This window comes from Hipposideros armiger, unplaced genomic scaffold, assembly GCF_001890085.2.
Source record: "Hipposideros armiger isolate ML-2016 unplaced genomic scaffold, ASM189008v1 scaffold_576, whole genome shotgun sequence".
Taxonomy (NCBI): Eukaryota; Metazoa; Chordata; class Mammalia; order Chiroptera; family Hipposideridae; genus Hipposideros; species Hipposideros armiger.
This window is the reverse complement of record NW_017731926.1, coordinates 341581-356403: the sequence shown is the minus strand read 5'-3', so window position 1 is coordinate 356403 and position 14823 is coordinate 341581. Positions and strand designations below refer to the sequence as shown.

The 14823-nt window shown below is 35.8% G+C and overlaps 1 protein-coding gene across 1 annotated transcript in view; it reads left to right on the top strand.

The window, feature by feature from the left end:
- Positions 1 to 14823, top strand: part of LOC109371516 (rho GTPase-activating protein 24-like) — a 150313-nt gene that overhangs the window by 130808 nt on the left and 4682 nt on the right. The window contains exon 3 of the mRNA XM_019624074.1: positions 6841 to 6928. Coding sequence (XP_019479619.1) covers positions 6841 to 6928 — 88 coding nt within the window. The remainder of the gene's footprint in view (positions 1 to 6840; positions 6929 to 14823) is intronic.

The window sequence follows — 14823 nt, the reverse complement described above, 5'->3', positions numbered from 1 at the left end:
CCCCTCTCTCTCTCTCTCTCTCTCTCTCTCTCTCTCTTTCCTTTTCAAACAAATATGTGTTAGGAATCTACAATGCAGGCTCTTCACTAGGTGCCCCCTGAGCTTCATTTTTCTCACCTATAAAATGAGAAATACATATGTCACAGAGACATTGAGCGAATTAATGATATAAATTGCATACACATATTTTTTAGCAAAGTAATAGTCAAGAAATGTTAACAATCATTATTGTCAATACCATTATGCTATGCTGTCTATTATTATGGTTGTTAATTATGGTGGTTAATTGTTTGTTTTGATTAGTCTTAGTCTAGCCTTGCAAACATGACAGTGAAAACTAATTTCAAAATTTCTAATTAGTTCATCTCCCCATTTACTCTACTAGATGATAATACTAGCAGGTATATATTGAACCTTTACTAGAATCATCTCATCATTTGGGGGTTAGCAAATTATGGGTCCAAAATATCTTTGAGTCTTCTGGGATATAAGATTTTTTTGGTCAATATTAAAAGCAGCTAAAAATACTATCTATCAGGCATTTTTCTACACACTCTACATATATGAGTTCACAGTTAGGAAGTACGTTCTGTTTTTATCCCATTTTAAGGATGATGAGCCTGAGGAGTAGAGAAGATAATTATCTTGCCTGAAGCCACTTTGCTAATGGTGAAAGAATGGGAATCTGAACCTGGGCAGTTTGACTCCAGAAAAGATTTATGAAACCACAAACTTTATCATCATTTGTAGATTGCTATATGGCCAGAGCACTAGTGGATACAATTTTATATCTTTCATAAGCTTGTATGTCCTGTTTTCTTTTCATAACAAGGGCTTATCAGTAATAGTTTTGTTTGTTTGTTTGTTTGTTTGTTTGTTTGTGATTCTAATATCCGGGAGTACAAGGATACTATTGAACTTTCTCACTATTATTTTCTATTCCCTGTGCCTAGGACAGGGCCTGGCACATGCTATGTGTTGTAACAAATAGGTGTTGAGTGAATTAATGAAATTAATTGCTACAAAAAAGAGAATGAATCAACCTATGTAACTCTGATAACTGTTGAATAACATTTATTTCACCTTCATCTCATTTTTAAACTTCTACTTGTATTAAAAATATACATATATTTTATTTTATGTATATTTTTATACAAGCTGAGGCTTTTGCCTAGTTCCTTGTGATGTTCATGGTCATTGTTCATAATGGAAGAAAAATCTCATCATTGTTCTTATGAAATTAACTAGACTACATACAGCACATGAATACATTTTTCCAATGTGAATTTCAGAGAATAAGATCGCTATATTTATTTTTAACAGCGTCTAGCCTTATCCCAATATCTTGTGGCTTTGGCTCAGTGATCTGATACTAACCAGAGATGAGTTTCTTTTCTAATAGTAATTTTAGCTGAAAACAAATATTAGTATAGTTCTGCATTATATTTCTTTTGCCAACTCTTAGCTGTCAAACTATTGAAGATTTTGTTTAACATATTATCCTGTTTTGAATAGTTAAAGATTCTTTATAAAATAAATATCCCTGGAAGGGATGAGAATAAGTACAGTTCTATTCTAAATATGCTGATTAATTATTGACATGTAATTATTGTCACATGTACTGAATGCTTATCAAAAAGTTTGTATCCTTTTTAATTCTTGAGCCTCTTCTTTCTGATCACCCAAAATTTGCAGGGAGGCCTATTGAATAATGGAGCAATCTGCTCTTAGAAAACTCAGACTACTTACACCCTGGCTGTTTTGTCACTCACGATCCCAACAAGAAATTGACGGCTCCACCCCGAGAGTGTATGATAAAGAAACCATTTACAAAGTGTTGGAAAGATTAATAGAAACTAACAGATAGTGGAACAAACCAAGTGCTAAAAACAGGGAGGAACCCATTTCCACTCTTAGCTTTGCTGAAACCTGGGGAAGCCTGCAAGTTAAGGGTGTATGGAGTAAGGCAGCCAGTGCAAATAGGGCCAAATTCCTGCCTAGCAAGGAGGAAGACAGGTCCTTAGATATCTTGTCTTTTGGCCTCTTGCTATGGCCTCTCAAACCCACCTGAAGCCAGAGGTCAGGAGAACCTGGTTAATGCAATTTATAGAGATTAGTTTCCTAGGGTATAGAATGGAATGATGGGTGGAGAGAAGATCTGGAGAGGCAGATAGAAGGTAGCTTAGCTACTTACAGAAAATTAAAGAATACCGTATAGTTTGGGCTCATGGACACGGACTTCATGGAACTTGAATCTCCTTAATTCCCCATTTATAACAAGAGCCGCCACCTTTCTCGTAGATATACAGAAGAGAAAAATGGAAGTCATCTTTGACTCTTCCTTCTTCATTCCTAGTGTTTAACTTATGACCAATTTCATATTTCTTAAAAATATGTCTCTAATAATGCATCTCTAAGGCAAATTTGTGCTATTTTTACCGCCAACACGTTTGTGTAGGTCTTGACTTCGCCATCTTTTGTTAATCAATTGCTTAATGGTAACAGACTTCTTTCTAAGATGCTGGCATTCTTAAATCTCCATCTGCTTTGCTGAAGCACTTACTCTGGTTCTCAGTTGTTATGGATATGAAATGCAACATCCTTTGCCTGGGGTTAGACTTCCCACAGCTTGTCCTCAACCTCTCCAACAATCTTTACTTCCTAATTATTCCTCCACATAAACCCTCTCCTTACTCTAATTTGTTGTATAGTTATATATTATATTAGTGGAGAGTTTATTTTTTATTTTATTTTATTTTATTTATTTATTTATTTATTTATTTATTTATTTATTCATTTATTTGTTTATTTTTAGCTGAGCCATCCAGCCACCTGTTGGCAGCTCAGTGGCAGCTCAGCTCGGGCGGGACTCAAACCACTGCTGCTCAGAGCTCACACTCTTGAGCGAGCTCTTAAGAGAGTTTATTTTTTTAGCACACATTACATCACTGAAATAATTTACACACTTAACATCATCAGCAATAATACCTAACATAGGACAGCGTCTCAATAAAGTACTTTTGAATCAGTTTGGGCACTTGAATTATACTTGTTTATTAATTGTTTATTTGTTTGATTAGGTAATTTAGAGCAACTGTGGAATAATTAACCAAACCCACACAAACAATGCATATTTTTGACTACTAATTTTTCTCTTAAGTATTTGTCCTAAAGAATAAGTTAAAGAGGAGCTCAAAGATTTAGCTTCACGGATAATCATGAAAATGTTTTTTCTAATAATACTTACAAAAAAAAACTTAAACACTTTACAACAATAGAGGGTATAAAAGTATGTATATTCAATCAAATACTATATACTATTCAGCTTTTAAAAATGATGTAGATTGTTAAATTGGCATAATAACAAAACTAATAAAATTTTTTAAGTTTCTATTTTTGTTTTGAAGCAGATATATTTTAATTACTTTTTTTTGTAAAAATCACTATGTGTGTTAACACACACATATACATAAGTTTATGCAAATACAGAAAGATGTATATGGTGTTAATATTGGTTATCTATGGTGGTGGGTAAATTATGGATTTTTTTTGTTTATCTGAATTTTCTGACAATGTAACCATTGCAAAATACTTTGAAAATAACTAGCACAATTAAAACCCTTCTCTAATAGACTTTAACTACGTGGTTTCTATATAAGGTGATCAAGCTATGTGTTTTAATTAAATGACTTTATATTACTTAGTGAGTGACAATGAATTAGCCACAATACATGTTTGTCAATTACAGTACATCCTACCCTAAACCTTGTCTACTGCTACTTAAACTATTAATTTTACATCACAATTTGTTTAGAAAATGGTCAAAGTATAAAATCTGTATAATGTCAAATTTGAAAATTAAAATAAAAATATCAACCAGAAATAGCTATTTTATATGTACAAAAAAAAAAAAAAGAATAGCATTACTCTGTCTTTTATTCACCAAGTAAGGTAGTTTGGGATTTCATGGAGGAGAATGGCTTTATTCAGGAGAATTGTTTATGCAGGAGAGTGGCTTGAATTCACTTTATAGGGCACATGTAGAGTTTAAGATTTTAAGTAGAGCTTGAAGGTATAGAATTACACAGGAGCTATACATACACACATATACACATATATGCATGCATAAATGAATATTGTATCTATCTAGAAGATTAGATGCTATGTTCTAAAACTAAGCTAAATCACAAGTTTAATTACAAAATCATTTCAGTATGCAAAATAAACTCATAATTGAAACAACTTATTATATAATTTTATAGAAATCATACAGATTAAAACTATAAAGAGGGTGCCAAAACATGTATTCATATTTTAAGAAAGGAAAACTGTATTAAAATTGTAATACTCAATATATATCAATAACAAAAGATGAATACAAGTCATGTTTAACTTCTGCAATTACAAGAGGTGCTCAAAGTGGTTACCATCAGCATCCAGACACTTCTGATTACGGCAAACTACTGCTTGAGCAATGCTGACCAAAGTGTCCACTTGTATTCATTTTTTTGGCATGCCTGGTATATAAGAGAAAGGTTTTAATTGTGATGAATATTTTCAAAATTTTTAGTAATTTTTTTTTAATTATTGAAAAATACCAGCAAACAAAATGAGATCCATAGTCCAGAGGACACTAGATATAAAGCAGGAAAATTTACTTCCTGGAGGAGGAAAGCGAGGGTGGTACCTCTAACATTTCACCTTGTGAGCATGGAGGGAGAAGGGAAGGATACATCTAACCTCCAATTCCTTGGGTTTTAGTTAGGGAGTGCTATGCTTTATTACTCTAAGCCCAGAAGGAGCAATCAAGTTGATTACTATAATTTTCTGGGCCAAATCAGGTAGAATGAAAGTTGAATAAAATATTACTTGAGTTAAATATTGCTTCAAGCTAGGAAAGTGGACAATGAAATATAGTGGACAAGAGCTTAAACTTTTAAATCAGCATGCTTAATTTTAGATATTGGCTTTGTTATACCAACAGTACTCATTCACTTAACCGTACAATTTTTATTTATTTAATTTTAATTTTTATTTATTTTTTAGCATTAACTTTATGCCAGGCAAAATGCTAGCTAAGCGTTGCTGGTAAATTAGGGAGACAAATATATATTATCTTTTCTCCTTTACAGTTTAATGATGGAGATAGACATTAATTAAATAAACTTGCAAATAACATAATTACATATAGTGGTAAATTAGTCCAGGAAAAATTCAGGAAGCTTTGCAAGTATGTTTTGGATGTAGTCAGTTTGAAAACTGGGTATAAAATAACCTGGGAAAGAAAGTAGATCTCACGTAGATGACCATATGATGATATTTATAGAAAGGCAGTTGGCTGGATCATAGAAGGACATAAAAAGCATTACAACTATAGAATGGAAAAATAAGCTTAGAGATATGGGTGGAACCAGACCACCCAAAGCTTTACCTGGGGACAAATGAAAGCCATTGAAGATTTTTAAGCAGGAAAGTTCCAAGATCAAATTTCTGTTTCTAAAGATCACTCTGACTGCCTTAAGGGGAAAAAAATGGATTGAAAGATGTACGAGTATTATGGGGAATCCAGTGAATTGGCAATTGAAACACTCCAGGCAAGAGACAATAGAACTAGGAAGTGGTGACAGCAGAGATATAGTACAGATAATGACCCCTACATTACTGGCTTTTGGAATTGATTGGAAGAGGGTGCCAGTCACTGAGTTAGAAATACATAAACAGTACCAGAATTAATTGCATTTTAATTTGACTGAGTTTAGTTTAAGATGCTTTTGAGATATCCAAATGGAAATGCCAAATAAGTTATTGGCTATAAAGGTCTGAATTTCAAAGGGCCCTGGGTTAGAAATATTATTCTGGTATTCACTGGCTTATAGTTGGTTATTGAAGTCATAGGCATTGATGAGATAGTTTGGAGAAAGAGAATGTAGAGTCAGAAGAGAAGGAATCATTGGATAAATCTTTGAAACACTAATATTTAAAGGCCAGTTAGAGCCAGCAAAATAAACTTGGCCATCAGAAAAGTAAGAGAAAAACCTGGGGAAGACCAAGAAGCCAAGGGAAGAAGGTGCTTCAAGAAAGAGTAGATAATAATGTTGAATGCTCCTGGGAAGTCAAGTTCATTGAGGATTGAAAATTGTCAAGCATGAAGCTTGTGAGAGTCATTTAATTGGAATTATGTGTGCACAAACCAGACTACAGTGGATATATATATATATATATATATATATATATATATATATAAAGACACAGATTTAGTGTAGACAACCGTTTGCTAGGTAAGAGGGGGGATGGATGATAGCTGGAGGGGGAGCTGGAGTCAAAGTAAATTTTTCAATAGGATAAACTTTTAAATATGTCTCAGCACCATGAGAATGATCCACTAAAGAGACAGAAATCCAACAGGGAAGAGAAGGGATAATTAAGAGAAAGGTATGACAATGTTAACTAAGTTATTTAATGTCTTTGCCTTGGTTTTCACAGTATAAAATGGAGAATATGCATACTTCATAAGGTTATTCTGACAAATAATGTGATGTTGACAGGATGCTCAGTAAATCTTTTGGTACACAGATTGCATTTAATAAATTGGTGCTTAAAATGAATTCATCACTTAACACAGTATCTTATTAGATGGTCAACAAATATTTGTTAAATGTTGAATGACTTACATGAGTTTGATTAGTTGGGAATATAAATGAGTCTGACACATATTGCTATACACTGGGTTACAATTGCACCTGGGATATTCACTGACGATGATGATGATGATGATGATGATGATGACATTCGATATTTGCCATCTGATGATATTGATGATTTGAGAATTTGTGTTCACAGGGTACCATTTTCCTGCCCGGAAATAAAGTCCTCGAACATCCCTGCAATGAAGAGAGCCCAGGGAAATTCCTTTTTGAAGTAGTTCCAGGTAAGATATTTTTCTGGTTTGATTGAATTATTGCTGTTGCATGTTGGGAAAGGTGAAAAAAGGTCAGATAGCCTTTATTCTTCTTGAGTCATGGCTGAAAACATTAATTTGAGGAGGCAAGTATCAAATTTGGTTACTATTTACACAGATAATGATTCCATGTTTATACGCTGGTACAAATGAAGATGCAAACACATACGCATGACCACGTGATTATTGGATATCCATTTGTCCAAAAGATTCCAGAGCTGACCAGAAGTCATGACATAGCATTTCTAAGAGACTATTGGAGACAAAGTTGCTCTCACAGAGCTTTTGTGCTATGAAATTTGGCAAGGTATTACAGGTAGAATACATTGTCCTGCTGATTTACAGTCATAATTTCCTCTCAAAACAACATGGTAAAGAAGCCTTTGATATAAAAGAGAAAAAAAAACACACCAAAAAACCCCTCCTTCAATGACTGACAAAATGTTGCAGTTCTGTACCCCAGCTTTTCTCCCCACCAACCACTTCCACATGTTTGGCTTGTAGCATTGAGGACCCCTCTGCCAAGCCATCAGACCCTGCCGTTACATTTCTTCAACATCTGTTCACTTCTTTTCTGGTCATCTTCATCTGTACCTCTCAGGGTACCTGATCTCCTCTTGCATCTTTGACTCACTCAGCAACAATTTCTTCAAGGCCATGATCTACTTCTTTGATCAGTTCTTTAGCCTTTCCTAAACCTTGAGGTAAGAAAAGGGGAGTTAGGAATGTGTTTTTTTATAGCATTGGCTCTGACTGTCCCAGCTGAAGGGATACTGACATTGATTTAATCACAGTCTAGGGTGAGTTCAAAAATTATTTGGGTGACTAATATGCAATGCATATCAACAATGTTGGCATAAAGGCAGTCAATAAAAGATTTTTTCCCATATTTATAAATGCTGGGAATGTAAAATGTGAAAGCATATTTTTTCCCTTCAATGAAAACAGCTGTAGCACTGAGTTCATCTGGCTCACAGTGGAATCCATGACTAAATGTTAATTAATGCAGCTGAAGTGCAGAAAGGTTAGTCAGATGCATTGTGTTATTTGTTTTCCCCCAGGGAAAACATATTGTAAGAAACCTGAATCTTGTTTGCCCTATTAAAATCTTTTTATACTTACTTCTTAGCAGAATACCCTGTATAGAATCAAATTCCAGATGTTGCAAAGTCTTTGAAGTATCAGTACAGGAAATTTCTTTTCCTATTTATTCTCAAACATTAGTTCTTGTTGACTCTTTATCTCCAATAACAGTAAAGGTCTACTTTCCCATTTGGTCTACTGTGTAGAGATTTCATCTTTCAGTGAAGATGAACTTATATAATATACATGGATATGTCAAGATGTCTAGAAACAGCTGTGTCTTCAAACTCAGGAAGTCACGAAACCTCCCAAGATTGCTGTTCTAGGGCATATGTTTCACATACAGTGCATGTGAAATAATGGCTTTTGATGACCAAAGCTAAGAAGCTTAAGACTGATGTGGGATCTGAAGGTGGTTCTTTCAAAAAAAATGAGCCCACATCTCATTTGAAAAGATGCTTCCTGAATCATTAATACAATATTTAGTAGCTTCTAAATTAGGTTTCATAATTCTGAATCATCTTCTGAAGTAACAAGAGAATTGTGTCAAATGGTTCTATGAAGAAGGATTTGGAAAATCACTATGATTTTCTGTGAAAATCCAGTGTCTGGGACATTAATCTTGGTCATTGGAGGTTTATTGGTCTGCCCCTGGCATCAGGACGGCATTTCCAGGCCAGTGCTTCTGTATTTGTATGAAAATGTGCAGATCTGTATCACATGATTTTAATCAATTTTTGTAAAATCAGGATTACTTAGGAATAACGTGACACTTGATTTGTCTTTGCAAATGGGAATAACAAGATAATATTTTCTAATTTTCCCCATTGTGAAATAGTTTGACTTGGGGGATTTAAAAAGTTGCAAGAGTGCTTTCATTTCTCGGAAAGTGGAGGAGACAGGAAAGATTGTGGAAATGTGATTAGTGCCTTGCACAGAACCCTCTTCAGGCCTACCGGGCAGCACATCCTCGTAACACATGTTTACTCTACATCGCTTTCTCTGTGGAATTCTCTCAGTCGCCACTTCGGAAAACCCATGCTGCAAATGATACTTACGAGTCTAACACTATTCTGTCTTTCTAGTCAAGTACCTGAAGCCTAGCTCTGCAAGGTATAGCCGTGAATAGGATTAAATCCTTTAATTCTACCTGCCTATAATGGTAACAAAACTGACAAAAGCCTCCAGGAAGCTCTTTGCACTATATACATACTCACATATTTGCGTATGAATGTTTTGTGTGAAGATTTTATACACACACACACACACACACACACACACACATTGAGAGAGAGATTATGCACGTAAATGCTATATATCTTTATAATTTATCCAAATGCAATGTAGGTAGGAGCCTTTGTTTTGTTTTTGCTTTAGTCTGAAATGCCCTATGAAATTGTTAATCATGTGCAAATAAGAAAAACAAGATTTTTCAATAGAACTGGGGGCCTCAGGCCTTACTACAACTATGAGGTGGGCTGTATTACGTATTACTTTGTTTCTGTATTATATTTCTATACAGGTTTTAGGCTTTTGTAAAAACCTATTTAAAAAAGAAATCTACCATCATTTAGGATGAATTTCTCATAAACTTGCTATCCCACACCATGAATTATCTCTCTGAATAATGCTATGATTTAAAGCCTTTCATTCCAGTTTTTTTCCTGTTTCTCTACTTGTTATTCAAAAAGGAGATGTTAGCCAAATTGGCAAATTTGAAGATGTTGCTGTTTGACACGCCAAATTGTAGACGGGAGTGAATTTTATGGCCAAGTGCTAGGCTTTTGGGAAATGTGGTTGTGAAGGGAATGTTGGCAGACCTTTAGTACATAGTGAGTGCTTGAAGAAAGAAAATGGTCGCTGCTTCTCAAAATATGTTCTGTGGAAGTTTTTCTTGTGATGTTCACAAAAAATTAACAGAGTAATTAATGCCATGATGATGCCTTAACTTAGAGGAGTGGTCTATCAGAGGGAGGAAATGAAATACAGTTTCAAAGAGCCGGCCGAGTGGCTCAGTTGGTTAAGAGCTCGCTCAAGAGTGTGAGCTCTGAGCAACAGGGTCGCCGGTTTGATTCCCGGCCCAAGCTGAGCAGCCGCTGAGCTGCTAACAGGTGGCAGGATGGCTCAGCTTAAAAAAAAAAAAAAGAAATACGGTTTCAGAGGCAGAGAGAGACAGGCAGAGACAGACCAGGGAGTGTGTGCTCCACAGAGTCAGTAACCACACCTTTCTTCCTCGTTACTACATCTCTAATACCTAGTACAGTATAATGCAATGTGCTAGATAAATATTTACTGCAGTGTATGTATTTACCAGGTTAATGGAGGAATCTCAATCATATGTAATGGTTTTGTTTGTTTGTTTGCTTATGGTCAGCTCCCAGGTTGGCTGTGTTGAACTCTTACTTCCTGCTGTATAGGAGCTTTTCATCCCCTCATGCACCAAGGCCTCTTGGTGGTTCTAGTGGCTGAGGTGGAGGGAAATATCTCACATTTTCTTTCCTACTTCTCTGTCTTCCTCTCTGAAAATGATACCAAGAGAAAAATGGAGGAAGGAATCTTCCTACACAGAAATTAACCCTGACTGTTTATAACATTCCTCTCCAAATGCTCTCTCTTGGCGCACGTTGGTGGATTTTTCAACATCCTTAGAATTGGAAGTCCATGTCACATGGCAGGATTCTTTGCCTTGGGCATGATCTTCTTAGATGGGACACCAACAAAAGCACTCAAAAGCCAGTAGCTTTCTTTGTGCTAATTCAGCCACCAGGAAACTCATGTGCCGAGGAAGAGCAGAGCAGGCATCTCACTGTTGCCGTCTCCCCCGAGCCTGCCACCTTGCCCCTTTCCCCATGAAGCATGAGCTTCAGACCCAGAAGGTTCAGTGGCTTGCCAAGCTTCATAATTTATGTGCAATTTTTTCATGCCTTCCTGATTTATTCTGATGGTTGAGAGAAATTCTCTTCCTTCCCCTCCCAAAATAGTGTTTATCTTGAAAACTCTTTTGTCCAAATGGCACTTCCTCTTTTCTAGCCTCCCTCTTGTTCTAGTCGGGGGCAGGGAAATGGAGTTTTGGGTTCCTTCTCTGAAATGTGTTCTCTCTGCAAGCTAGGCACAAGATTTAGAATGTGAGTTTTTAGCACTTTTTTTTCTTCAGATTTAGATTTTAGCCATTCCAGGATAAGAGAATGACGGCTTTTTATCTACATTTATCTATAATCTTAGCTTGGATTCCGGGGAAACACACTCTGATGGAGAGTTATGTTATAACGCTTATTGGGTGGTTCTGGGGGGTGGTCTCTGGAGACACTTCATCTTTGCGGAAGCAAGGGAAGCAAGATGGGGCAGAAGGAGAAGCTATCCCATAACACCATTGCAACTGAGCTCTGGAGCTAGGATGCCCCTCAGAGTTGCTCTAAACTGAGACACCAGACCTCTGTTTCCTGGCATCAGCTAGTCTAGTCATTGATGGGGGGCAGGGAAGATAGATCAACTTGGGCAAAGCAGTTCCCTGTTGCAATGGAGAACAATTCCCATGAGGGCCTCTGTGTGACATCAGCTGCCAATATACCAGCCTCTGGGATCTAGACAAAGCATTAAAATGTCTATAGTTTTATCTGTATCTAGCTTTCTGCATCCCAGGCATTGTTCCAGGTTCTTACATATATCACTTCATTTAACCCTTACTACAACTCTGTAAGGCAGCCCATATTGTTATCTCCATTCCCAGATAAAGAAACTGAGACACAGAGCAGTAATTTCACCAAAAGCAAACAGCTAACACTAGGTAATGAATGAATAGATGAGGGAGAAAGAGAGAAAAAGAGAAAGAGAGAGAGAGAGGAGAGAGAGAATATCACTGATTTACCTTTTAGAGGTAAAGTTTCAGGAAGTAAAAATTATATATATATATATATATTCTAGCTTAAAATGTGAGATATTAGAATTTATAGACTACTTTCTGAAATATGAACATGTGAACTTTTTATTATTATTAGCTGAAATGAATATACAGTAAAACCTTGGATTGTGAGTAACGTAGTTTGTGAGTGTTCTGCAAGATGAGCAAACATTTCTAATACATTTTAACGTGGTAAACAAGTGATTTCTTGCAATACGAGTAGTTTATTTCCAGAGCTAATCATGCTCGCAAACCAAGATATTACTGTACTTGTATCTCTCCTTAGCTCATTCATTAAGAATGAGAGTTTTGACACTTGAAGTGAAAATAGGCATTTTCATTTATTTACAACAATTGGTATGTTTAAGCCTATCATAAAAATAGGCACTGGATAAAGATGTCCACTTATAGTTCTTTTGATTGTATGATCTAAAGCCACAACTATACTGTCATGAAAAAGTGGAGAGAAGAACATACTTGCCTGCGGTGTCCTTATGTGTAACTATGCCAAAGAAGGCAGCTACACATCTGTAATTTTTTTCCATACAGAAAACTGACACACTGGGGTTCACTTCTCTTCAATACAGAACTCACATTGAAGAAACTGTGTCAGCTTCTTCCCAAACTCACTCCACACACTGGCCAAGGTCTCACTCATCGTCTAGCCAGCCACAAGCACACCTGATATTACTCACATGTTGGCAATCGTTCCACTGACCTGCATAGGTAATCAGTCCACTGACCTCCAGGCGGAACCTATTATGAGTTTCAAAGGCAATTACTAGTATCCCAGACTCTCAAAGCCCCATCTTGGCCCAGCGCCCCAAATCAATAAAAACTAGAACTTGGAGGTTTTCTTATCCTCTTCCTTCCCCCAGAGAAAGAAAAGAGGAAGGAACACACAAGAAATGAGGATGAGGGATGAAGAGGCAGCTATGGAAACAAAGAAAAAAAGAAAAATTCTGGATGGTACTCTAAGTCGTTTTCACTTTCCTGGAAACAAACTAAGCCCTTCAAAAAAAAAGGTGTTGTTTTTCCCACCTTTAGCCATGACTATGCTAATTAGTTCCAATAGTCTCAGACAATTGCGTATTACTTCTGTAAATTTCAAAAGAAATTTTCCACTCTAATTATTTTCCAGAGCTAAATGAAAAGTTAGAGTCATGGGTGTGTACACAATCCGATAAATGAATTATGGATCTTTTGCCAGAAAAATGCATATACTTACTAAAACTGTAAACACTTAGGGGCTTCAGATATTCCCTGAAACCCAATTTTGGACTCCAGGTTTAGAAGTGTAGTTTAAATTTGGGGACAAAGACTTTATTGATATCTATTTATTTATTTTTACCTATGTATGTACATATCTCTCTATGTATATCCATCTATCATCTATCTCTTTCTTTAGCTTTTTATCTCTATGTTTATCTCTATATTCCTGTGCATCTATTTATTTCTTCTATATAGAAGCATGCCTAACATGGCAATTTTCTAATTTTCTATTATCCATAATTATGTGCTATACTATTAATCAGTTTTTTACTTTTATGTCCCTAATTCAGTTTTTGTTTTTTTATGCTGGTCCTGTAATTGTGTAATTCTACAAACCTGTCTCATGCATTACAAAAGAACTTCCTGGGTAGAACATTTCACGGGTCTGGAGACTGTGAAATTTTTAATTTCCCAAAACTTGAACCCACTTAGATGGTCAGTGCAGCTGCACTATGCAATAAATAGGCCATATGAGAAAAAGATACTTCTAAGTAAGAGATAGTCATCAGTGTCTCTGAGGAAAAAAAAGAGCTTAGCCAATTTTTGAGCTTTTGAGATAATTATATGACATTAGCAATGAAAGTTTATCATCCATGTCTATATAACTCCTATAATGAACAAATACATTTATTGGATATATTAATTTGCTGTTGCTTAAAAATGTAAACCAGTATGTGGTGTCTATTTTAAATGAAAATGTTGGGATTTTTTATTAGTGTTTTACCATAAAAGTTAGTCATTTTCTTGAACATTAGTTACATGAGCTGCTAAGGCATTTACTTTTATAATACTCTCTTTATCTTAACTTTCTTTTTTGTATTTGTTCTGTAAGTTAAAATCCATATATTTGTTTCCCAAAGGCAACTTTGACAACCTCTTTTTCTTTTTGTCTGCCTAAGTTCTGTAGGCTGCTATGAAGCTTGTATTTTTTAAATTTCTTTTTCTTTTTCTTTTTCTTTTTTTTTTTCTTTAAGATTTTATTGGGGAACTGAAGAAGGGGAACAGACAAGTTGCTGTCCTTTTTGTTCTTCAGTCTAGTTGTGGAGGACATTGCTTCACTGGCCCTTGTTGGTATTATGATCATTGCACTCTTCTGGGCTGAAGCAGTCGATCTCCGGCCATTGGATGGGCGCTCATGGTGGCTCACAGCAGCTCATAGCAGCCCACCACAGCCCCACTGCAGCCTATGCCATTGCCGGTGACTCATGGCAGCCCAGCTCCAGGTCGAGCTGTTGTTCACCATCTTAGCTGTAGAGGGTGCAGCATCACTGGCCCATGTGGGATCCAAACCGGAGACCCTGCTGCTCAGAGCTCACACTCCCAAGCCAACTCATAACCAACGAGCCACCCAGCTGGCCCCTCTTTTTCTTTCTTGCTTAGTTAATATGTGCAAATTATTTAGAAAATGTGAGTAGGAGTCATTTATGGTATGAAAATATAATTCTATATACACAAGCAGTTTTGAATATGAGTTAAATAAGTCCATTGAAAATTGGCATGTTTTAGCTACTATGTATTTTTTCATAATAAAAAAGGATTTATGCTTCAAAATTTCCTTCCTATTAAATGCCATATATATATATATATATATATATATATATATATATATATA